Source organism: Phalacrocorax carbo, chromosome 2 (assembly GCF_963921805.1).
Source record: "Phalacrocorax carbo chromosome 2, bPhaCar2.1, whole genome shotgun sequence".
NCBI lineage: Eukaryota > Metazoa > Chordata > Aves > Suliformes > Phalacrocoracidae > Phalacrocorax > Phalacrocorax carbo.
The window spans coordinates 160,913,781-160,940,047 of record NC_087514.1 but is presented as its reverse complement, the minus strand read 5'-3'; the positions used below and the strand labels follow the sequence as shown (position 1 = coordinate 160,940,047).

The 26,267-nt window shown below is 44.8% G+C and overlaps 1 protein-coding gene across 6 annotated transcripts; it reads right to left on the bottom strand.

Annotated features, from left to right (window-relative positions):
* Nucleotides 1-945: 945 nt before the first annotated feature.
* WDR86 (WD repeat domain 86) lies at nucleotides 946-25,897 on the bottom strand. Of its 6 annotated transcripts, XR_010371793.1 has the most exons (8): nucleotides 25,123-25,336; nucleotides 24,337-24,648; nucleotides 21,432-21,573; nucleotides 18,953-19,385; nucleotides 9,403-9,538; nucleotides 5,957-6,029; nucleotides 4,449-4,552; nucleotides 2,308-2,440 (listed from the first exon to the last, which is right to left on the bottom strand). XR_010371793.1 is itself a non-coding variant. In XM_064445093.1 (7 exons), the coding sequence occupies exons 2-7, from the start codon at nucleotides 24,497-24,499 to the stop codon at nucleotides 2,222-2,224; spliced, it is 1,197 nt and encodes a 398-aa protein (XP_064301163.1). In that variant the 5' UTR covers nucleotides 24,500-24,648; nucleotides 25,597-25,897; the 3' UTR covers nucleotides 946-2,221. The 6 variants fall into 6 exon arrangements, 5 of the variants coding, with proteins under 5 accessions (XP_064301163.1, XP_064301162.1, XP_064301164.1 ...); XM_064445093.1 differs by lacking the exons at nucleotides 5,957-6,029; nucleotides 25,123-25,336 and adding an exon at nucleotides 25,597-25,897 and having other exon boundaries at nucleotides 946-2,440; XM_064445092.1 differs by lacking the exon at nucleotides 5,957-6,029 and having other exon boundaries at nucleotides 946-2,440; nucleotides 25,123-25,335.
* Nucleotides 25,898-26,267: the final 370 nt, after the last annotated feature.

Below are 26,267 nucleotides of genomic sequence, written 5' to 3'. Positions count from 1 at the left end.
AGCGCTGCCCACGAGTGACTGTCCGTGCAGTTTTTAGTGAGCAGCGGGGCAGGAAGCAGTGGCTAAAAGTTTTAAGTTGATTTTGACCATGTATTTGAAGACAGCGCGATATGTTTAGCAATAGCCAGAAGTGGTAATGGCTCATTAATTCCACTCTTTATGGGCTCTATGTCTAGTAGATCCATTGGTTAATTACACACGCAGCTGCTGTATGGCCAGATAAGCTCTCATGGCTAACATACTGTGTGCAAAGTTTTAAAAAGTGTAGCCCAAACCATCTGTGCAGCTCTGTCCATGTCTGCTAAAGGCCTCCTCGTAGCATCGACCTCATAAGCAAAACAGTAAGCTGCAGAGCAAGCTGTCACCCCAGCAACCGAGAGCCACCATCTCATAAACGTTTCCCACGGGCCCAGGACTGAGCTGTGATGACAGTTTCCAGTGGAATTAAGTCTACACTATGCAGATGACCTCCCAAATTAGTGTCTCTCAGTAGGCGTTTAACATAATTAAAGGCGTGTTTCCTCCTAGCTGCGGAAACCTGCCAGGTAAGAGCTAGCGAAGCGGCTCATCAGGAGAGGTGAGCAGGGTACGCAGCACCACTGACGGACCCGACCCACTGCCGCAGGGTCACGGGTTCAGCGTGGGGGCTTCGGTGCTGCCACAGTGAGCGCTGAGCCAGCACGTGTGGCTCTTCGTCATCCCCATTAAGGCCGGGCTTTGGTTTGTGGCTGGTTGCTGCTTCCCCTCCGCAGGGGAACTGAGCTCTGGTGGGAGGAGGACAGCTCCACGGCATGTCTGACTCCAGTCCTAGCAGTGAGGGAAAGGCAAGAACTGTTTCCAAAAGCACTTTCTTTTTCCCATATTCCATCCATTCTTAACTGCTGTGCATCCGCAGCCAGCCAACTCCCCTCTAAAGGTGGAGAAAATAAGAAACTAGACAGTTAGTTGTCTGTAGAAGCCACATGTTTATTAGTCCATTCTAAAAAAAGATCACAGCATTTTTATCTTGCTGTAGTACAGAATAAATAAAGCCATAAAAATAAAAACATGTGGTTAGATATTTTTGTATTGGTTCTACAAAGAGTTATATCTGCAAATAGAAAAATATAAGAACCCTTGTTCATTCATGGCTCAGTGGTTATCAGAGAGGGATGAACCTGGAAAAAGCCTGGGAGAACTTCTCTTGAGTTTGGCTGCGTAGCCGATGCTGCTACCAACCTGGCAAACCAAGGCCGGACGCAGCCTTGTGAGGAGGAAAGAGAACAAGTCTAGAGCACCCCAGAAATCGTCCCATTTCACTCCCATCTCCCCTGAAAAGAACACGCAGGCATGGTGCCTAATGGTGAGCTTCCAGCTCCTGCTGTCCCAGGATGAGGCCCTTCCCAGGAGCCCGTCAGGAGTGTCCCAGCTGGGGAACTGGCCCTAGGGTAAGCGGCAGTGGGGAGCGCACACCCCTCGCAGCACACAGGCCGCATGTGAGGCCGTTGATGCTTCCTTTGCTATTTGTGAGAGCGTCAAAGGTAAAATAGGAACCCGCTGGGTTGTTAGGAGGAGGAGAACTGCTGTGCCTTGGCAAACAACCGACCTCGGTACCAAAGGTCTGAGATTTAGCTTGCGCTCTAGCTTATGTTTTGTTAAAACAATAATTAATTTCTGTCCTCCTGCTCCCAACTTCCCAGACAGGTGTCCAGCCTGCTTTAAACACCTGCTGAGCCGTACCATCCTGTGCTAGTTGGTCTGATGTGCAAAAAACTGACCCAAAGGTCAGCTGTGAAAATGGGATTCGTCATCGTACTGCAGGGCACCTTTCGGTTCTGCATTCGGCCGAACAGAGGGCATGCGAGCGGGCAGCAGCAACAGGAGAAAACATTTCTCATTTGCTACTAGACAGGCAGAAGTGTGCAACACCTCTGTGCCACAGGGAATTGAAAACAAGCAGGCCTAAGGTCTTAATTACACCCATACACACACACACAGAGGTACATCAACCAGACCCGCACTGCTGTCCCTCCTGACCCCGGTACTGCTCAGCTGAGAGGCATCTGCGATGACAAATTCTGGCCTGAGCCTGTCTGACAGTTGCAGAGACTCCAGGCTCCTGAAAAAGAGCTTCAAGCAAAGCCACTTCCCATCTCTTTCCAAGTTCAGGTTTACATGGACACAGTGGTGCAGAAAACAGAAGGTTCAGCTTTGGTCACTGATGGAAAGTCTGTTCTGACAGTCACATTAGTTCAACGGCCTCATGTTCCCCATTTTCTTGCTGTACCATACAGCCGACTTTATTGTTGAAGAGACGAGACAGACTTCCCTTCTGAGAGCTCCTGCCCTGGGCAGACCTCTCCTTCTTCAAACGCCGCTTATTTCTCTTGCATATTCCCCGGATGTCCCAAATCCGTAGTGTGCCATCGTGGGACGCCGTGTAGAGCAACTCATTGTGGATCTGGAACAACAAGGTCACATTTAATACCAAACTGTACGGCTCGGAATCGGCACAATCAAACTGTCAAAAATCAGAGCAAACACAGCTTGATCCTAACACTTAAGGCCCGACAGCTCATTGCAAGAGCCAGTATAAATTATCACAAAAGCTGCTGAAGTGGGATGAGACATTACCAAGTCAGGACTCATTTCTCAGCCACTTCACAGAGCCATAAAATATAAACAGCTAGAGTTATTTATAACCTAAACCCACTAGAAAAGCAACGGGGAGCTAAACTCAATGTCAGAGTAGGCTGTAACTGGGAATTTCTGTGCTGGTTTTGAAGACAAAGCTTAAGGAGGCACCAAAATCAGCATCAGTGGGCAGCTGGGGGGTTCGGGAATGCTTTCCTTCTCACGTTCCTTCTTCCTTTGTGGTAGGTTATGGGTACAGTTCCTCCTTCAACATGTGGTGTTCTTCCAAACCTGCAGTAATTTAACCGTGATTCCCCCCTGTAGTTTCATTTCCTTAATGAAACGCTGCTGTTGGTATGTTTCCAGTTGTCCTCACCCCACCCTAGAAGTAAGCTGTTGGCCTTGACCATCTTCCCCTTCCTACGTCAGTCTGTCGGCCACGGGCGCGCGCAGGCCCCAGAGGCGCGCCGTGGTAGCAGCAGGCAGCCCGGCTTACGTCAGCATGAAGCACCACACGCGCTGCACTACCACAGTCCCCTCATCCATCCTTCATCAATATACTTAAGATGATATTAAGGGCGCCACTTCTCACTCACTCCCTCTTCCCACCAGGATTTTTTGCCCCGTACACTTGGAATTACAAAGAAAAAGAAAAAATAAACAAAGCCAAGCTTTGGGCTCGTCAATACTTACGAGCGCCCAGAGTGATTATATCAATTATCACTGATATATCACCCAGGTGACCGGCTGCTACACAACCAGCTGGTCAATACCCAAGAGTTTGCAGTTTAAGACCAACCAGGCACTTGCTAATTCAGAAAAATATACAAAAGACAACCATATTTACAACTCTGTATGTTTGGGATCAACTCCAAAAGGAATTTTATCTCCTCTCCCTTTTCTTTCGACTGTCAGCCTGCCAGAAATTCACAGTGTTTCACATTCTTAACCAAACTCCTCCTCCTGCACGCAGGTTTTACTGAGATCCTGACACAGGGAGGTGTGGATTCTTAAATGGACAAAGCACCCAAGGATTCAAACCTCCCCCCCCCGGATTTGTTGCGTGATACTGGTCTTTGCCTTGCCACTAAGGATTACTAATTCCTCCCCTTTTAACTTTTAAACGCCAGTATCACTTGAGCCTAGACAATATGGAAGCATCTTTTCCGGGACTTAATTAACTCTCAGAAAAATTTTACGCCAGTGGCAGGGACTCTTCCATCTGTCTGGTAGGATGTGGGTCGGACATCAATACAGAGCTCCTCTGTCTCCTTTATGTGATATTTTATATAAACCTTTATACACAGGGTAGCACATGGAACTCACCACCGGCCCCTCACTAAGATCAGAAAGGATGGGAAGCAGTTGCTAGGCTGTTGAGGGATGCCATGCCCAGGGCAGGAAGGGGTATAATGCTATATATTATCCTGCCTGGGTAAGGCGGAAGCTTCTTTTCCACCTGGATCATTGCAAACACATATCATCAGCGTCTTGTAACAGAAGGGGTCTCATGAGGTCAGAGTCCTTTCCCTGGCTCTACGCAGGATCAGTTACATCGCTCTCATTCCTTATGGTTGCTTGTCTAAGCAAGCAATTGACCTGAGCAACCTCCGACCACAGACGCAGTGTTGCCTCTGGACACTGCTTCTGTGGTTTCACTTAATTGAGTTTGTCTAAAATTGCAAAAGGAATATTCAAGTTTGCTACTTTTCGTCTTACCTCAGAACAACATCCAACGCAAGACAGGCAGAACAGCTAGCCACGCCAATTCCCCACAAAACAAATGAGGGAGCACTCAGAAGTGAGAAATCCCAGCAAAGAAACCCCTTCCTGACCTGGATGCAGTTGATGATGAACTTGTGCCCTCGAAATATCTTCTGCAGGACACCACTCTTGGAATTGAACGCTCTTGCGCAGGCGTCACCACTTCCTGTGAACACTGCAACGCAACCACATAACACGGCGCGTGGCCAGATGTGAGCAGCCACGTAAGGTCGGTCCACGTGAGTTCAAAATGTACCTAAAACTAGTTCACAAAGGAGCACGACGTATCATTTTTAGGCTTGATTCTTTTCTTGGTGTAACAAGTTCGGATCATTTTCATTTCGCTGACCCAGCATGCTTGTTTTCATTCATGTTTTTCAAAACACTGAACTGCCTTAAGCCTGAAATTCCTGCATACATCAGCATTTCACTCCACACGCACTTCAAATATCTATTTCTGCTCTTCTCTTCCACGTACATTTCCCTGCCTAAACACGCCTCAATAATTCTAAGCAGGCAATTTATCTCAAGTCTGCTCTTAAGGATTGCCACTAAGCCTTCCATTTGTTTTACCGTTGTTATTTCCAGGTTTCCATGCAGTACTACAGTATCTTCATCACCTCTGCTGCTGCATCAAGCAGAAGCATCTGCACAGTGGAGCTGCAAACCGCAGTAACAGCCTTCCCACCTCTCATACTCATAATAGGAATTTGGCCTTAGCTTCATTAAAACATACCCTTTTTTCCCCCCCATTTTCAACCATAAGCTTACTCTCAATAGGTATGGCTGTCTCTGTTGAAATACCACAGTTAAATCTTCTGTCCTCAGAGGTGAGTGGCATGTGTAGACAGCTTAGCAAAGAAGCTTTATAAATTCTTTCAGTGTGGTAGATTTCTTCAGCTAAATCCTATAGCTTAGGATCTTTGCAAGCATTAGAGCCTTTAAGTGACTCAAGGCCTGGGCTATAATCTCTGTTTCAGTATGGCACAGAATTATTTGAGGGGTTTGGCTGTAACTCTTGCATTCTATGTGCTGTATATTGTACCTGGGCTACAAGAAGGAGGGGGCGGGGGTTAAGGAAATTAAGCATGACCAGGGATTTTGGCTGTTCATCAGGTTTCATTCTGGTATCGTAACATGTCTGAAGAACAATTTCTCAACATTTCAGGATCTTCACATCAGATCCCCAGAACTGCTGCATCCGGAAACTGTAAGGCGGTGTTGAATATTTAGATTTTATACTTAGCAATGTGCCCAAAAAGGAGCACATTTGCGTGCTTTAAGGGTTACGAACTGTCTTCATAAGCACTCACTTTCCTTCACTTAACCCAAACTCCTCAAGTTTATCTAGAGATAAATAATTCAGAGCTGCAAAAAGCAATATATTCGCTGCTCCCTGCATTTCACATCTTTGCAAAAGCCACTAGCATGGAAAGATTTGTATAAAACTGAAGTGCCTGAAGACAACAGACTCATCTTTTGGGAGAAGTCAGGCACTGGATTCCTGAACAGCGGTGAAGAAATTATCACGGCAGTGAATTCAGGACTGCAAGAAGAGACAAGAGAACAGGCTACCTACTGCCATGAGCTTTTCAACTTCAAATCAAACAGCAGGAGGCTGGGTACTTCCTGGGTACACCTTGAAGAAACATCTGGATGTGGAAAATCAATGTCATTTTATACGGGCCGCTATAAATTCAATTGCCAACACAATCCTGAAAAAGCATCGCATCCCGTTCTGCAAACGATTAACAACAACGTAAAGCAGGGAACAAGGTACAGATTTTTCTCCCAGTGAATGGAAATCACTTAATGCTATTACACACATGCAGGGAGTAGGAACCAATTAAGAGCCGTTTTCACTGTGCAGCTGTCAGTTTACTTTAGCTACCGCTATCAGGATTTTGATTTGACAGCCATCCTTTATGTCTTTTGAACTGTCACTCTAGATTTAGGAAGTCTCTTTGCACCTCTGAGTTTCAAAGGAGAGCTGTTGATCTAACCCAGACTTAGTATTTAAATATATGCTTATGTATACCACCTGTGAAACAAACAAGCAACAAAAAAACCCAATTCATTTTTATTTCTTACTTAAATTTCAGAGACCCTTGGGAGGGAGAACAGGTTTTAAATGTTCCCTTGGAGCTTTTGCAACATGAAAAAATATAAACCGTATTAAATGGTAAATGACTGTGCACATACTGTAGGAGAGAAATAAGCAACACAATATCATTAAGTAAATTAGATTGAGAACCAGCTTTAATATTCCCCCTGCTATTAATTATACAAGCAGACTGAGGAAAGCCACTAGAAACACATTCTGATGATTTAAAGCATAGTTCACAGATCTGTCAGGACTCCCTGTACAATACAAAGCCATTTTGGAAACACATATATATTTTTCTTCTCCTTCTTCTACTATATTTTCTTAGACCGTAAGCTCTTTGGGGCAATGAGCCTTTGGGACCTGATCAGACAGATCTCAATTCTGTTGCTTGCTAACAGAAAGTTACTACCTCTCAGCTGAGATTCTTTCCATGTTTTTGGGCTGGTGCAAGAGTGATATAAACCACAATAAACATAATTTATACTGAAGTGTTTTCTCTGCATTTCTGAAACAGCGAATGGAGACACAGAGCTGAGCTGTCCCGGGTCAACAGCTAGAATTCTAAGCTATGCTAGCTCCCACATTTAGTGTTCAGTGAACTGTCTTTGACCACTTATTTACACAGTATGTAATAGTTTCATTTCAATTAGAATTACAATGTATTACAATGTACAGTATATAAATTAATTTTTAAGGGGGAATTTCCTCCTTTAAGAACTGAAACGTGTCTAAATTCAATTCATACAAGACCCTAATTTTTTCCATGACATTTTTTCTACCTTTCAAGTGGAACAATTCAATTCTCTCTGTTTGATGCTTTCAGTACTTTTGCATTTGATTTAAAATGAGATCTTAAATAACTCTGTGAACACTTCTATCTCACTATCAGGATGTTCTTCACAGGTCTGACTAAATGCAGCAATATTGCTTGCATTTTGAGGGGAAAAAAGAGTGTTATGGAAAAATAATGTATGTGTATGGCAGGAACATGGTGGTACGATGAGGGGGAAGAGAGAGAATGCTGAGAGCTGATGGGGGTGGCATCAGATAATGAAACTTTTGTTTGAGCCTAAACTTTATGATGGTTTTAGAGTCTGGTCAATTCCATACTGGTTGCATGAAAAACAGGATCAACACTGAAAAAAATGCAGCTCTGGAGGTCTCATTAATGAAAGAGACAGTCCCTCCATCTCCCACCCAGACATGAAGAGTCCTCACCAGATCATATCAACGTCAGCTTAGCACAGTTATCTCACCTTTGGGTAGTCTTGATTAATTCAATGCTTTGTTTTCTACCTTCATAATTAAAAGGAGAACACACACACACACGAATCAGTATTTCGCCTGCCAGTGCCCATCCTGGATTAAAAATTCTGGTTCATTTCTTCTGCCCTACCTGCCTGCATCTGTGAGCAATAACAACTTCAGGGTACAGCGTAAGCTCCTACCCTTTCCCCTTCCATTTCAGCCTTCTAGCCAACTGCAAAAGCTGAAATCAGCAGAAATCATAACCTGCAGGAAGGGGAGAGTGGGTAGTTCTGCAACATAGGTGAGGAGAGCTGAAATTAACCATAAATTACCATTACTATTTTAATGGAGAAAAGCAGTAGTCTAATGCTGAAAGGAACACCAGATAAAGGCTTCCTGATTAAAATCAAAATCTACCTATGGGCTTGGTTACACGTTAAGTTTCCAAACATAATTAAGAATTCAATTCAGTTACTCGGCTATAAATGTGGTGAGTCAGCCACGTCAAGCATGGTGCTAGAGAACTGCCATTAAATTGTATCTGCCCGTGCAGGTACAGCTCTCTTCTAATGTGTGCCACCTTGCATTTGCCAGCCAGTGAGCACCACCATACTGGTGATCTGCCAAGAGAGGTATCAAGGCACAAATAGCAACCATTCATTTGGTGTTACACGTTGGTTTCATAGCTGAGGTACAGAAATGGAAATCAGAAAAGCACTGCAAATTTCTAGATTAGCTTAAGACAGGCATTGCCATCCCAGTTACCCTGAAGGAGAGAAGTTCTTGCTTGGGAAGCAAACGAAGGCACATCAGGTCTAACGTCAGTGGCAGAATGAGACCAGGATGACACGACGAGAGGTTCAGGCTGATACAAACAGAGGCACAGTCTTGCAACCCAACCCAGAAATGCATAAATGACATGCAGAAGGAAAGCCAACCAAGAGAGGGATTTAAAGAAGGAGGTTTCACGGTCAGAATATACTGTGATGTTAACAATGGACAGCTATGTAAAGATACCACTATTAACAGGAGTGTTGAAAGTAGGGGAACTGAGTCCCAAGCATTAGTACGGCAAGCAATACTTGGCTACAGCAGAAAGGTGGCTTGGGGAACAAACATATGAAAGAGAACAGAAAAAAGGGAAAGGACTTGTGGAAAATTAGTCTAGGTCAGAGTCTGAACAGGAAGCATAACTGTTAGAAAGAAGCAGTGAGCATCTGAGATGTGATTCTGGTTTAGGACAGTCCATTACACGGTACCTACAAGGCAGCAGAGGCAGGCAGAGGGCTGCATATCCAGCAGCAGCACTTGCTGTCCCTGAGTACGCAGCAGAAGCAGACTGACAGACATCAGACTAGTGAGGCTAAACCACAGCTATACAAACAACCCACAGACAGCTCAGGATTTAAGCCACCACCCTTGGTAACAGAAATAAAGCAACTGCCTCTTCATTTGCCAGAAGAGAGGGGTGGAAAATGGAGGGAAGATCTAAGCTTCCCACAGGGAGCAGCGCAGCAAAGTTTGATATTGAGCATAAACATGCTGGAGTTGAAAAAAGTGACAATTTTGCAAGCCTTCAAAATTATAGTACTCTCTAGTAAAAATCTTTGATCAAAGACAAACATTGAAAAGGAGACAAGGGATTGCTGAACATAGGAAAGGCAACTTACAGATCCCAGCGTGGTATTTCAAAGTGCTAACGCTGTGTTTGTGAGCCTTGTACGTTTGGATTCGCTCCCCAGTGTCTACTAACCAGCACTTCACTGTCCTGTCCGCGCTTCCTGAATACAAGTGCCGATTCACTAGCTGAAGGGAAGAGAAAAAAACATCAGCAATAATCTCTCAGGCACGTTCACGAGAGAACTGCACTGAAGTGACTCATCCAAAGTCATGGTTTCCAACTCAACAGCCTGTTACAAAGAGCAACAACTACACCTTGAAACAGAGAGATGGTGAGTAAAACCAACTCCCATTCTTCACAATCACATCGCCCGTTGACTTCTGGGCCTTAGAAACAGCTCCTACATTTCAGAAGATAAAAAACTTAAGCCCACCTGCTGGTGCAAGCAGACAGGATTTCAGTGAGCTTTGCAATGCCAACCCTACTTTCATCATTAGTTACATTAATACACCCTCAAAAACCACCCTGCAGTGTAGTGTCTGCAAAGCATATTTGACAAGAACTCTTATCGGATTGTAAGTTTTAATGACAACAAAAATTTCAGAACAATTTTGAGTCACAGAAAAAAGTAAATTAAAAATAAAGTGCTGTGCAACATAAACCAGGGTTTAACATGATCACTCTGCACAAGGTCAGTATTTGGCAACACTAACTCTTCCTTGAAACTGTTTAGTATCTGCGTTTCCACAAGACTTTTTAGTCTGTGTTATCAAATGATTAAATAATTAACTATCCTTACATAGGCTTCTAAACATCTTCAATCAGATTGTCTTCTGCTGTGTGTTTAGAGCAACTCTAAACTTCAAATCCCAAAGAATGGTGCCTCATCACACAAGTTATCCTGCGCGCTGTGTGAAAACACTAGATGTGGAGGCTGGATTTTATTTCACACAGGGAGAGAATGGCAGAGGGAAGGATTGCAGATTGGAAACAGAGAGGAACTAATGGACCTGTGCAAGACTATAAAACTAGCCAGTACACAGGAACAAACTACCCAAAGCCTGGCAGCTCAGCATAGAAACCCTCCGCAATGCAAAGAAAAATCTTGCATTCCATGTCCATCTAACGAAAACAAACTGAAGGTTTTGACAGCCATCACTGTGTACGGCTCTGACTGCATACTCCTCCAAGCAGAGAACTGGCCCGACTCCTGCCACCAGAAAGCAGTATCATGAAGGCAGCCAGTCATCGCACACTCTCGCAGCAATCTGCAGGCTGTAGTTTGAGGTAAGTTTCACGGATTTGCAGCAATCTCTGTATCAAAAGGATGGAGAGACAGGAGGGAGAGCCCTGACCCCCACAAAGAAACAAAATTTGCATAAGGACTAATAATACCACATTTCCCCCCTAGACAGACAGATCAGAAGGCTCAAGTGACCAGCAAAGCACTAACCCCTCATACTGTATCTGTAAGGCTGAAATGTTTTTCATGGTTTCCCATCTCCACCCCCATTCCCAAAAGCAATCACCCAATTCCCAAAAGGCCTACATGAGCTTTGCACAAAAGAACATTTGCACTGTGAACATGAAACAAAAGGTATTTTCAGATACAAAGCCTTACAGTGATGGGACTATGCTAAGCCACGTAAGGAATGTATGCAGGCAGACGCAGGTGATCACTGGCCGCAGCTCCCACCAGCCCAGCTGGAGCAGTGCATGCCACACCTCCCACCAGCAGAACTTGGCCCATGGGACAGTTTTCATAGCTAAATGTCAGGAGCTTGTAAAACACGTACCACTGTTAAAAGCCAGCGGTACTTTGAAATGTCACATCCTATTACTTTTAACCCGTTTTAGCAATGGCATTAAAACTACATCTCAGGAAGGAAAGAGAGGGAATGACCAGCAGCACTAACAAAAACTGCAAGCTATACAGTTAGTCTGAGGAAGGTAACCTGACTTTTAATTTCCAGGCTCAACCTGAATGGGTGTGAAGAGCACTGTCACATTGCACCTGCTAAATGGAAGAGGTTGCTTTGAGTCGAGATCCTGCTGCATTGTTCTTGACCAAGTCATTGCATTTCTTTTTCAGACACCTTGCTAGCAGTATCAACCCACCCACTGAACAAGGGAAAACGCTAACTTATAACTTCCTGCAGGTAAATGCCACTGCCTTAACAGTACATTATGTTATGCTGCTTCATTTCTACATTTATGTGGGTGTAGAAATGCTGAAGTGAAACAGAAAAGCTGGAACTTGCCTAGATTTGCTAATTTGCTAGATATAAAAATGTGTTAAATGACGTGGGCTTACTCAGGTAATTTATAGCACCAGGATCATAAGAGCTATAAAAGCTTCTGAAGACTGGTCAGAGATCTGGAGAGTTGGCTGACACACCAACCACCTTCATTAAATTCAAAGCCTCTGTGCTACCCAGGCTGCTGCATGACATACTTTTATGCACCTTCCTCCCCCTCACCAGTTTAAGCAGGTGAGCACAGTAGCAAAGGATTCCCAGCCCTGCATGGAAAGAGAAATGCTAACCAGTTAAACAATCTACCGGATGTCATGGACTAACCCTGCAGCACAGCCAACAGCAAAACCCAGTACAGGCTCTGGCTGTCACACAGCCTCTCACTCCCATGGTATTTTTAAGACACAGAGCATGAAATAGCTATTAGTGGAGAAGTCATCAAGAGCTATCAGCTCAGGTCAAAGCTGCAAGTCAGATCTACCTGTAGTGATATGATGCAGGCATCTTCTCATATAAATTGATGTAGATATCTACCGCTAAGCCTCTTTATCGTCACTGCAGTCTAGGGCACGATTCACCTCAGCCTGAAGCAGATGTCTGAAACAGACTGCACCTTAAAACGCACTCTTTCTCCCCTCTGACCAGGACAGCCTTCTTGGTTGTAGCCATCTACATCAATTTAGGTGATATGACTCCTCCTTCACTTGACTAAAGATAGGTCTAGTTTACAACTCCAGCCTAAGCCACAGTTCAGATATCTGTATTTAATCAAAATAATAATAATCAACACATACTGTTCCCCTAGCCAAAGCACCTTACAAGCAGGCCCCACACTCTGTGTAATATAAAATAAATACCTTCCCTACTTTGCAGATGGGGAACCATGATATAATGCAACTGCAGTCCATCCAAAAAAGGACTTGAAATTCATAGCATCCTAACTTTTGACTGCCCAAACCCCAGAGCGCAGTCCTGATTTGGGAGGCTGATCCAGGCTGCAACCATCCCTTTCTACAACGCACTGGAAGCATTATGTGCTTCAGGGCAGTTGTGACAAGCAACAGTGCACAGTACCCTTGAAACTGGTCAAGAGAGCATATAAAAACCAGATGAGACTCTGTCCAAGAAGAGCAAGACAGGCACCAATCCAATCTGACCCATGTAAAATCAGTGTTTCTACTCCAGAGCCTTCTTTCAGCATTTGCATCCAAAGGGCGTGGCTATGGCCCGACAACGCAGTCACGGCAGCCTTGGGTCTAGCTCGGCAAGGTCAGACACACTGTGCAAACGCCCTCATGCTGGCTGGGCACAAGCCACCTCTGCTGTGGAAGCAGTGGAGGTCTTAGGATCAGCCAGCAGCACAGGTCCTTGGCTCCTGTCATAATTTTTCTTAAGTCATGACTGGATTGAAAATGATCTAAAAAGCCCAATAAAGAGAGACTGTAACAGTTCCCCTGCCCACTTCCAGACAGGTCGCCAGATGACTGATTTCTAGTTAGGGCACCTTCTGCTGGCTCTCCCTCTAGGACTCTTGCGAACCTCCTTACACCAGCTTGGCTTCTCCTACCCAGCAGTTATGGGACTCTCCAGATGGGTTCAAATCTCCTCAGCCTGCCAAGGCCATTTAACCCAGATCTGCCAGTTCTGTTAGACTACCGGGCAAAACAATATGTTGCTGTTCCTTGGGTTAAACATCCCCCTGACATGTTAGGCTCAGCAGATCTGTCCCCTCTCAGGAGCTGGACCAAGTATACTGACTTCTTCACCAAAATGCGAGATCACGCTGCAGCTTCGGTGGGAGCTAAGCCTCCCCACTGCCAAGACAGGCACCCATTTTTGTGTATGGGCATCCAGGTGCAGTCGTTTTCAGCAAATACTTGTGGGCTAGGTCCTCAGGTCCATAACTAGCGGGCTTTTCTAGCCCAAAGTCTCCAAACATTTACCCAATTCCGTAGGTCGCAGTCCTATTCTTATTTTTAAAATGTAATTTTCTTATGATTTAGAAGGAAAAATGTAAAATTTCACTCAATAGACTTTTCCAGATATACCCAAGTCTTTCGACTCTTGGTTTAAAAATGATCAGTAGAAACAGTTACATATTCTAATCTGCAACTGCCTGGAGAAGCGGTGATATTTTCAAAGCTGTATTTTCCTTGGCTGGCTTTTGACCACTTCATTCACTTTGGCTAACTGCCCAACAAAGCTCCTGACAAGGAGAAGCATGGCAAGGCAAGGACACCTGTAGCAGAGCAGACAACACAGAACAGATTTGCAGCTCAGATACTAACGAGCTCAGCGGACATTTCAAACCCAAGTAACTTCAGAAGAATTAAAAACATGATGACAGTCAGATGCTCAGTTCTAAAGCCTCAGCCAGACAGCAAGAAGTCACTGCACTGATATCTGTAATTCTGGACTGTTAATTTTTCTCATTACTCGGGGGAACTTTACTTTGAACCAGATGAAACACTGAGACACAGGAATGGAGCAAATTTGTCTTAATCCTCAGGCCAAAGTACCAGGGATGTACCATTCCATGAAAATGTTCAGTCAGACTTGCTTGTGAGTAGCAAAGTAACAGCGGTAGCAAAATACAGGTTGTAAATGCTGAAGCAGTTACAGGTTTCATTACTAAAAAAATGCCAGTTTTATGCAACCCTGACCTTGGTTGCAGCCCCCAGACACACCGCACTTTGAATAGACTGAATGATCATGTCTAGGCTTGGTCTATCAAGACAATCACAAACCTATTGCTCCACAAGCTTGGCTGAACTGAATATATGCAGCAGCTTAAGACAATTTCTACCCGTGTGAATACCAAAAATATCTGCGAAAGATCTGTTCAGCAGGTATTTGAACCTTAGAGGAATGGACTTTGCACTCCCAATTAACCTTTGCTCTAAGAAACAATTTAACCCTCATCCAAGGAGAGGCAATCGGCTCTCCAAGCAGATGTGGACACATGCTCTTTCTGAAGGTCACTGCACTCAGACTGGCTCCCAGGAACTTCATGAGGAGTTCACATCAGCAGCCACATGTCCCATTACCAGGTTGTTCTCCACATGGGAGTCGGCATTCCTACAACCCACCAGATGGGTCTTCTGTTCACAGCCACACTTTTAAGTTAAAAATCACCAACTTGGACCAATCTCAAGTTACAACTATGTAAGCCTTCGGCCGAGTTGGATTTTCAGGATCCCATTCAAACCACATTCATTTTAATGAGCTAACGAACTCCCTGTGGGCAAGAAATTGTTTGCGTTTTTTTTTCCTGAGAATCTATCTAGAATGAGCTCTCTGCTCTGGCTGTTAGAGAATGTTTTTCAACTTTTTTACTGCAGTGCAAAGTAATGATCCTAGAAACACGTTTCTTTTCTACAGGTGTTGTACACATATTCCTGTAATTCCCATCTTCATCCTCTGTTGAATTATGCAACAAATACAAACACAAATTACAAAAACTATGTGCACTTAATTTAACTGGTGTGACAAGAAGGAAACTCTGTCCCTGTGACCACAACAGTTAAGCGTATGAACGGAGTTCAGGCAACGGTTTAGTTCAAAGCATTCTTTTCTTCTAGTCAGCTTTAAAAGGCAACTAAAGGGAATGGTCCAAACAAAGGATCTTTTGCAGGAAAACCAGAAGCAAGACCTTGCCCACTCATTTTCATTTAAAACTCCTTTTGCAAGAAAGGAGTTTTCTTGCAAGAATACTTGCTATAGGATCCAAGCTAAATTCCAAGCTGGATCATTTCTCTCTGCCAGCTTTTGGCAGCACAATTTTGATAAATACTCAGAGGCAGAACAATTTGCTAAGGACAAAGCAATCCTTGTGAACAGTTTGCAAAGCTACTTTGGAGACATTTAGGAAAACATACACAAGTAAATATTTAAGTCAGGGTTATTCAGCCTATTGCAGGCTGTCACATCAATGAAAATGCATGTTTGATTATTAATTGCAAATACTGGTCTTCAGCCAGGCTCGGAATTTTTAAGTGGAAGAACTAGCATGAGCTGCGTGACTACACTCAGCCCACCCTTGCTTCTTCCCATCGCTTCCTATAAAATCTCATCATTGGCTCTTATACGAAGAGGGAGCACTCAAAACAGCTGCCGTCCCTTGCCTGCCAAGCTATCAATGCACTGCAGGAGAAACAGTGACAAGTTCTGGCTGCTCCACTGCTAGTTACCTTTTCTGACTATGAGATTGAAGTAGTTGAGGCCGCCAAAGCACCTAGCATGCACATGATTCCCACTGCAGACGGAAAGTCTCCTGGCAAAACTTCTGTCAGTCTAATTTAGATAGAGGAAGGAAAAGAACAGTGGTGTTAGAATAAGCTGGTACCTGCAGCAGAACTACTTTGCCAGTAGACCACATGCAGTCAGTTCAGCCGGTAAATCACCTTCAACAGCCTGACCCTGGGCCAGCAGGACAAGCCCTGGGGAACATCTGAGCAGCTCACCCTCTTCACCCCACTCTCTAGGATCACCAAGGACAGGGGAAAAGGGAAAGCTAAAAGCTCACTTACGCTTTCTGCTCTGCCATGCTAGATTAGAGTTGCTTTTGGGCTCCTCTAACTTATGCTAGCTGGCAACACCACATAAAGGATCTTAGAGCAATGGAGGAGCATTCAAAATCCAAACATGCCTGTGGCATCACCTCTCTGCTTTTCATACACCAGCACTGAAGGAAGCAAGGTGGAAAATGTGAGTGTGCTTTATGGGTATCTACCCAGAAAGGCTCCTTCAAGAAGCTCCAGGAATTTCCATTCACTGCTACAGCGACGCTATTGGTATTTACTGGAAAGTAAGGGGAGATGACTGGAACAGTACAGACCTAATTTGCAGCAATTTAGAACATCCTGGGGCATTCCTGTTAATAACAGTACTTTTTAAAGTTGGGGAAAATATGGTCTCAATATCCAAATTTTTTCCTGATCTGTGTCCAGAATGAGAGATCACACTGAACATTTCTCAAACTTTTTGAAAGGTCACCCTCCCTTAGGGATCTTTATCTGAATAAATAAAATGAAAATAAGTCTTTATATTTTCCCTTCATTCTCTCCACAAAAGCATTAAACCACCCAGAGAGCAGGTAACTACCTTTAATAGCTGGTACCAACTCAGTTCCTCCAGGGCAGGACAGTGAAAATCTGGTGCAATTAGCAGCTCACTTCTGCCCTGAAGAAAATGAACTATTGTCAACAGTTAGAACTGTCTGCTGGCTACTGTGAGCAACTCACAACTACCTCCAAGTCCTTCCTGACCCCCAGTTTGAAAAATACTATTTGTTTGAAAAATACAACCCACCACCACGGATCGCAACACTGTCACTAAGAAGCCCTAGGCAAAAAAGGCTCCAAGAGCTTTTTGAGAAGAAAACAAAAAAATTAAAAAAATAAACACCTCTATTCAGGAAGTTTCCCTTCTGTTCTAACATCTTTGTATGGATTCTGGTGATTGACCCCTTTCTAAAAGAATGAAAATACCATGTGGGCTGTGCTGAGAGGCAGCCAAGTGGAACAGAAGGGCTAGTGTTGAACCCAGTAAGGAAGAGGGAGGAATTAGGAGAGATCGACAGCCTAAAGCTATTCAACAGCAGTACAGTGACTGCTTAAGCCGGGATACATTTTAGAAGCCTAGAAATGAAATGCTCTCTGTGGGGGCAATATGTACCTCAGCTGGACTCTTCTAGCCTCAAACATCAACTGGTGATGAGAGAAGTGAGGGGCTACCAGTTACTCGCAGCTAGAAGAAGATTTGGCCAGGACTGTTGCCAACACAGTCTTGGCAGCAGCAGTCTCGTGTACTTTGAATTGTTCAGGTTTTCCAAATAGATGTATTGGTTTTGCTTTTCTTCTCCCCTACATGAAGTACTGTTTGTTTAAAACCATTGTTTAACTCTGTGCTCACAAGCAGAGAAGCATTGCTCATTCTTGAGCATTCAAAGAGCGTAATTGAATTTCCCAGGCTTTTGGGAGAGGGTCAAGCCAGTTTTGTGTAACAATTTTAGCAAGAACCCAATTAAATTAAAGCAAGCTCTGTTGTTGCCAATCTGTGCCTTGGAGAAGGGTCACAATTAAACAGCGAAACATAGCGTGACACTAAGAACAGCAACAGATTTACTTGAGCATCCTCAAAATACATTACCACAATATCATAAAAACAAGCTTTAACACTGAGAATTTACCCAAGCAAGACGAACATTACTCCTGGGCAACATGATTTTGTGTGGCTTTTTTTTTTCTTTCTAAAACTGAAGGAAAATAGAATTCATCCAGTACTATCAGGTTTTTAGTCTGCTAGTGTCAGCTATGACTATCTTCTTTAGAAACAAAGGCAACATTTATTAAACAGCTATTAAAAATACATGCTGTTGCCTCTGTAAAGGAAAACTTATGGACGACAAAGACAAACAAGGAGAGTAGTGAGAAAAATTATTGTCATTAACTTCAGTCAGACACATACAGTTACAAACATTTAAGGTTTGCTGACCTGAAAGTAAGTTACAGACCATCATACACCCTTCTTTAGATATACCATTAGCATTTTCTGGTGGACAGTGGAGTACAGCGCCTAACCTCCTTCTCTCCTCTGTGTCATTAACAAACCTGGCAGCATTCACCAGAAAATACTGCAAACAGAAAAACAGGGTATAGTTTTTCAGGTCACATTAAATTTTTTCCCCTCTCTCCTTCATCATTTCCTGATTTCTCTCCCCCCCCATGCTCTACTTCACTTTTCCATATTCTCTGCCCATTTTCTTGTCTTGGCCATCTCTTTCTCCCTTCCTTTTCTCAAATTATGTCTGTATGGTTTTTAAAGCAGGATTTCTTTCAGCTTTATGCTTTCCTATTATCTTTTGCCCACAGTTTTGGGTTGGGTTTGGGGTTGGTTATTTGTTTTTTTAAGTTGGCTGGTTTACTCTGAATTTTTTTTCCCCTCCCCTTTTTAAGTTATCTGACCCTGTGTCTGTTTACTTTCTCAGGTTATTTTTCTTCAAAGTCTGGCGATCTTGTGCACACAATCCTACTCAGATGTACAGTCCTCCCAGCAAAGCTACTCATGAGTTTCAAGACCTAGGAGGATTTAAACAGACACCGAGCTAGAAGTTAGACAAGGATAGCCACTAGAAACCATGGGGACATCAGAGTTTTTTAGGGAAAGAGGATTTGTCTCAAGGTCACAGAGCACTATTATTTTGTTATTATGTGAATGTTTAAGCTTACCAGTTATAAACCTCTCAGAAGAACTTCTTTATGAATGAAAAGACAATTGAGACCCACAAGAGTTAGGACATGGACACCCCCTTTGAATGGCTCTTGAAGAAGCCTCCATTCTTACCTCTAGGCAAATTACTGATCCTTGATGTTCTTTGAACACTTTCAACTGCTCACCAGTGACAATATTCCACGTTCGAATGGTGTAATCCGTGCTGCCAGAAAACAGCTCCCTGTTTGGTGCGTCAAGTATAAGGCATAAGACAGCCCCAGTGTGTCCCAGCAGAGTCTGGTAACAGCGCCCACTGGACACCCACCAGACCTTCACAGTGCAGTCAGTGCTACCTGTCACCAGGAGGTCTCTGCTCACTTTTTCCTCTTCCTCCTCTTCTTCCTCCTCTTCTTCAAGAACATCCCTGGAGGAATAGTGAGCTAGAGTCAGGACACAGTTCCGATGGCCCCGGAACTCCTGGATTTGTTTCTCCTTGTCCACGCTCCAACAGCGAGCCGTCCTGTCATAGGAGCCACTGAAGAGATAGTCTTTGGCAACCAGGATCCTGCAAAAAATGCAGTTTGCATGAATGAACAGTATCATTCTTTTTACATAACCATTTTTTGTCACAATTTCAATGCCAAGCACGCTGAAGTTAGAAACAGTAACATGAATACAACATACATAACCCCAATTCAGCATCACTGTTTAATACAGATTATTTATTAACTTCTTTGTTGGTTTTCCAAACACTTCCCTGTTTCTACTTTTAAAATTGAGGGCCCTTATTCAGGTACATTGATGCAGACTTTTTTACACTATCGCATTGTAACTTTGGGTGTTTGTGTTTTTCTAAAAACTTTTACAGCAGCACTATTATGTACTTTTCGTAAGTTACACATACTAGCTAAGGGTTTGTGGTGGGGTTTTTTTAACAGAAAAAAAAACCCTCAATAATTATTTATTAGTATTTCTTTACAAATAATTATTTATAAACTGACCTATGAAAATAGCTTGGAATTAAAATAACAAAAAGAATACCTTCCAGGTAAAAAGCGGTGTGGCCAGGATGTCGAGGGAGGTTACCCTCCCCCTCTACTCTGCCCTAGTAAGCCCACATCTGGAGTGCTGCGTCCAGTTCTGGGCTCCCCAGTTCAAGGACAGGGAACTACTGGATAGAGTCCAGCGGAGAGCTACCAAGATGATCAGGGGCCTGGAGCATCTCCCTTGTGAGGAAAGGCTGAGAGACCTGGGTTTGTTCAGCCGGGAAAAGAGAAGACTGAGGGGGGATCTTATCAATGCTTATAAATATCTGAAGGGTGGGTGTCAGGAGGATGGGGCCAGACTTTTCAGTGGTGCCCAACAACAGGCCAAGGGTCAACGGGCACAAGCTGGAACACAGGAAGTTCCACCTGAATATGAGCAGAAACTTCTTTCCTGTGAGGGTGGCAGAGCAGTGACACAGGCTGCCCAGAGGGGCTGCAGAGTCTCCTTCTCTGGAGACATTCAAAATCCACCTGGATGCGGTCCAGTGTGCCTGCTCAAGCAGGGGGGTTGGACGAGATGATCTCCAGAGGTCCCTTCCAACCCCTACCATGCTGTGAACTGTAATTGACAGTGTGCAGAGGTAATCATCTTTCCATCATCAAATAGAGAGAGTGCAGGAAAAAAATATACACCTAATGTCACTTAGCCCAGGATCTCAAAAATGGTAGAGCAAGAGCACCCCACTTATTCCATAACTGAAGAGCAAATCAGAGATTTGCTCAAGAATTTAACTTACTGGGCCTCCAAAATAATGAGTTGTAGCTGCAAAAATATATAACAATAGAAAAATCTCTACAGTTCATACTTCCAAACCAGCAATAGGGAACATCAGAACCTGTCTTCTCTGTCAGCTGAGTTTGGTCCTCTGGAACCTTTCAAACTGGCAACAAAGTCATATGAATAGGCAACACATTTCCCATTTGCTGACTCAAGCAAAAATCAGGCCAGTGCCAAAATACAGACAGAGCCAGCCTTCCTAACTATTTACAGAATCTAGCTACACATCATATGTGTTTTGAGTTTAGTAAGGAACAAAAAAACCCACCCACCCACCAAAAAAAAAACAAACAACCAATCTTTGACTGCTCTATTTATCATTAATTAAATCCAGTCTGACTATTATGAGGCACTTTCAATTGACAGGCCAATCAGTCACGCACAATCAGTTCAATATTAAACTTCATTTGCACAAACAGGGATAGTCATTCCAGAAAAAGCCCTGACTTTATCCCTCTTACTGACACAAAGGCTTGACGTGATGTTTTTAATTCTATTTATCAAAAGCATCTGTTATCAATTGAATAATTTCTTCTGGAATTTCATTCCTAGCCCTGGATTCAATTCCCCTGCTGTGTGCCTTTCATTTCTCTCCTGTCTGCTGTCTATCGATGTGTCAGCACTGTTGCTAGGAAAACTAATCATTACAGCACAGAACACGTGTAGCATGAACTCAAAGGTTTACACAACCCATTTTATTAGTGTAGTAATGGAGAATTGCAGTAAAATGACAATATACGTGATAATAGATTACAGTAACACAAGGGAAGAACTCCACAGAACCAACCTGTTAACAATTGATGTGTGTCCTCGGTAAATGGCCAGGCACTGACCTGTCATCACATCCCACTTTCGAATGGTATGATCTGCACTACACGTGAAGGCAGCCTCATTTTCTAAGTGGCAAAAGGTGATGTAACTTTCATGCCCTAGGAATAACAAAGGAAATAAATTCAGTCACTGCACATGCAGGCAGGACAGACGAGTCGAGATCTTCACCTTTACTAAAAGGAAAATACAACAAACAGACTGAAACTCTCATTTTAAATGCACCACCATGTCCTTCACATTTAATGATCTGTAAAAAACACAGTTTTAATTAATAGCAGAAAACTGTGCTTCACTGATAAAAGGATTTAGTGAAAGAGTAAAACAGTACAGTTCCACCAATCAGGTAGATCGAACAGTATTATAAAAACATAATGAGCTACATAAATATCATATAATAAAACCCAGACTATTGAAGTTTAAAACCAATAAAACATTGGCTTTTTTTTTTAACAAATAAATGCTTTTGCTTTCTTCTTCTGAAGTCAGGATAAAAAAGCTGCATTTTGACCGAGCCCATTGATTGTCAGGACACAAACAGCCCTAAATTAAAGCATGAAACTATAAAAAAAGAAAGCGACATGAGACTTACCAGCAAGTTTGGTTTCATTGTCCAAGCAGAATGAAACACAAACAAAAAAACATATCTGGTAAAAAGTCAGCCAAGACTTTCCCCATTATGACTAACAGCATGAATAAACCCCACAATTTTCAAAGTATCAGTATACTTTTAAGGAAGTGACACAGAAAGAAAGAGTAAAAGCACAATTATTTGTACAGGATTTAGAGTACGTTGGGATTCTACAGTTACAATAAAAATAGACACAACCGCTACTCTAAAAATTTCATGCTGAAAACCAAGTTAATGCTAGCAAAAACGAATCAATATTACAACCTTAGGCTTTTGTTGTTGCTTAGCAAGATGTGTCATTTTTCTACTGTATCATTAAATGCACCACATTTAAAAAATCACCTTAGGAATCAAGTCCCAGCTTTGTCCAAGATCTCTTGTGTGCAATTGTTGTCACCTATCTAATCATTGGGATGGTATTATCTTTCACTCTTCTGTTTTAATTATTTAGACGGTAAGCTTTCAAGATCAGAACTGTTTCCTCTTAAGCAACTACCACAAGAGAGCTCCAGTCTTTGGTTGAAGCTGGTGGGCCCTACTGGGATTTAAATAACACTATTCTCTGAGGAGGAAAGAAAAAATGTAAGAAGGACAAATGTGATTAAAGAGAGACAGATGGACAAAGACATTAGAAAAACAGAACCATGTTGTAGAATAAAGAGATGGTAAAAATACTGAGGGAAAGCAGACTGCCCAGTAAAACACTTTGTCTCACTGACTGCAAAAAGCAGATTCTACTACAACTCCCGTATTTCAAAAGCCTTGTTGTAGTTCAAAAGCAAACCAGGATCCACGTTACAAACACACGCCCTGTTTCCTCTTAAGCAAATTCACCAGATGCCAAAAATTAAAGAGATGACCCGGGCTACAATCAAAACTATACTCATCTTCACATTTTTGTGAAGACTTTTTGCAAAATGGGACAGGTTTCAACCACCAGGATTTTTCTCACAGCACCATGTAATCCTGCTCTGAGAAGATCAAAAAAGCACCTTGGTTACTGCAGCAAAGTCTGTCAGTCAGATTTTAACCATCAATAATACTTGAGCCACACGAAGGACGCCAAAACCCTCTGTGGCAGGCACGGTCTGGTACTGGTCTGGTCAAAAGCAGCTACCACGGAAGTCTGTTGGTTATGCTGTGGTGGAAGCTTGAAACTGTGTTATAGATACAGGTTTATTGTAATTATAGCTTGTATGATACAAATTCACACAACAACTGTGTGCGTGCATAAATATAAAATGCATACAATTATCTGATTCAACTGACAGTTCACAAACCATCTAGCCAAGCTTCTTTTGAGTTACCCCAATTACTCTAAAGGGCAGATTCTGAATATTGTCCAATATATTTCTCTTTATAGTTAAAAGTTCATTAGTGGTTTAAAGGGATTTCTAAGCCTAAAGCAAATGCAGTGAGTTCTCCAGGAGCTAGAACCATGGCAGGATGTGGCGAAAAAAGACAATACTCCATAGTTAAAAACAAGCAAGAAAACAAACAAACAAACAACAGCAAAAAAAATCACAGCAATGTGATTTCTTCTTTGGGAGAAAAAGGATCAGAAATTCCAAATTTAAGAGCTTTCTTGTTTTTTACCTCATCTAAGAGAAAAGAACATCAGTGAATAAGAATACAAACGTGTTTAGTCCACATCTGACTCCTGCATGACTGTACTTTCTACAGTTTTTCCTTTTCAATTATTGAGATTCTAGTCTAAGGATAATAAATTTTGTTTGAAATGCAAAATCAATTTAAAATGAGAAAGCCTAGCAATTAACATTTCTAGGTGTCAAATGCGGGGAAAAACAGCCTATTTAGTAAGGTTTCTTTCCAGACTTCTGGGTCAAGAGGTCTGAAGTAAAGATTGTCTGGAAAATGAGATGATTATCAGGACATTAGAAAAAAAAGGAAAAGAGAGAGAGAATAACAAAAAGTCCAGATGTCATCAGGGTGTAAAACACAGGGCTTCGGGCAAGAGACACAAGTTAAACAACTGCTATGTTCCACACCCTGAGATAAAAGGATCCATGCATTCAGTAGCGCTGGTAACCTGTTTTGGATTGAAACAGCTTCTGCTTAACGTTACTGTAACCAATACTCAAAGAAAGCACAAAACAAAACAAGCATGATTTTGGCTGCCCAGCAGGCTGCAGCGACTAAAGAGACCAGAACATGCTGTGTGGCCTGTGCCAGGCTTTAGACTCAAAAACTAGGCAAAAAGAAGCTATTGTACCTTGGAAGTGGCCATGGCACTGGCTGTCGGCAGTGCTCCAGAGCCGCGCCGTGCCATCCTCGCTGCCCGTGAGCAGGCGCTGCCCATCCGGGCTCAGGCTCAGCCAGTTGATGCCTCCTTGGTGGTCTGTGCAGACCTTCACGGCTGAGCCACTGTTCCCCATCCTGCCGGCCCCAGCAAAGGCAGAGGCTGCGGGTCAGATCATAAGCGCTGCGCAGCCCCCAGACCGTGCTCTGGGCCTCCAGCCGTCTCCCACCGACCAACTTCAGCCATTACCTCAACTCCGAAAAATCATCAGGGTAGTCCAGACTCCTGCACAGGGACACAAAGGAGGAAGAGGAGGGCACGTTAAATCATTTCATCTCCCCCGTGGATACATCACTGTCACAGGGTGTGCTGAAGCCTTCGAGTGCCCCTTTCTCCGCAGGAACCGAACCCCTACCCTGGAAGACGGCCCTTCAACCACAGGCTGACGGGTGCGCCTCCTCCACGGGCACAGAGGTGCCTCCTGCCCCTTGGAGAGGACTCAGCCTGGACGGCGGCGGTACCGCTACCTGATGCCCTGCTGTGAGGCTGCCGGCTTCTTTTTAAGCCGTTTCAAGGCTAACTTGGGGCACGCTGAAGAGGCGACGCCTCCGAGCGAGGGAAGCCCAGCCTCAGGCGGCCCCCGACGCCCCGAGGGGCCGACCGCCGCGGGGTCACCTCAGTGGCCCCCAGCCCTCCCCGCCCCGGGCTGCCGCCATCCCTCCCACACGGCCCCCCGGCATCTCCGCCCTCAGCACTTACTCATCGCCCCGGACGCGGGCCCGGGTGCTGGTCTCCGGCGGGACGATCCCGCACTCACCCTCCGGGGAGGGGGATCCTCCTCCCGCCGGGGGGGGACCGGAGCCAGCGCCGGGCCGAGCCCTGGACCCCCCCCCCGCCACTGCCGCCGCCGCCGCCGCCCTGCGGGGAGGCGGGAAGGGCTCCCCTCCGCCCCCGCCGCCGTGCCCCCCCTCAGGCCACCTCGGGGCGGTTCCCTACCCCCAGCGCCGGCCCTCCCTCCATTACCTCCCCCTCCATGTTAGAGCCGCTTCCAACAGCGGCCTCCCCCAGCCCGCCCCGCTTCCTCGGTGCTACCGCTCCCCGCCTTGTCCTCCCGGGAGGCGGCCGGCAGCTCTGCCCCTCCGGGACGGCCTCCCCCCGCGGCAACCCCCCTTTTCGGGGGAAAGGGGCATCCCCCACGCCGCTCGCCTCCCCAGGGCTGCAGCCGACCCTTACCTCAATTCAGTCACCCGGCGGTGAGGGGGGAAGAATTGAGGGCCGGAGGGTCTTTACCGGCTGGGGACCCTTTAATAACTGCACTACAACCAAAACATCCCCCGGCGGAGTCCCCAGGCTTGTCCCCGGGGGGAGGCAGCGCTTCCTGCGGCACGTTTCGCCCCCTCAGGCTGATGCCGGCCCCGCGGCGCGGCTGCGCCAGCCCCGCCGCCTCAGGGCACCCCCCGGGGGCACCGGCCCCGCGGCGGGCTCCCCGGCGGGCAGCCGCCGCTCCTCCCCGGCTCCCCAGGCCGGTGCCTCCAGGGAGGACGCGGAGGCTTATGCTGCCAGGCTGGGGGCTGGCTCCGAGGGAAGCCATTGCCTTTTGTTCCTTCTCTCGCACCCTCCCCCGGCCAGCTCCCGCCAAACTTCTCCTCAGGAGCCCCCCCGGCGGGAGCCCCAAACCCCCTCTCCTGCTCTGCACCTACCCGAAGTTTTTTGGGCTGTTTCTTGTTAATGCAGCCCCTTTGCTCCATCCACCCCCAGTACCCCATGGGCTGGTGGTGGACCCCCAGGCTTTGTGCTGCCCCAAACCGCCTTGCCAAGGGCTCCGACATGGCGGGGTGGCTGGGTGGAGCTGCTCCAAAGCGGGGCTCTACTGACTTGTGAGTTGTGCGAAAATTGGGCTGAAA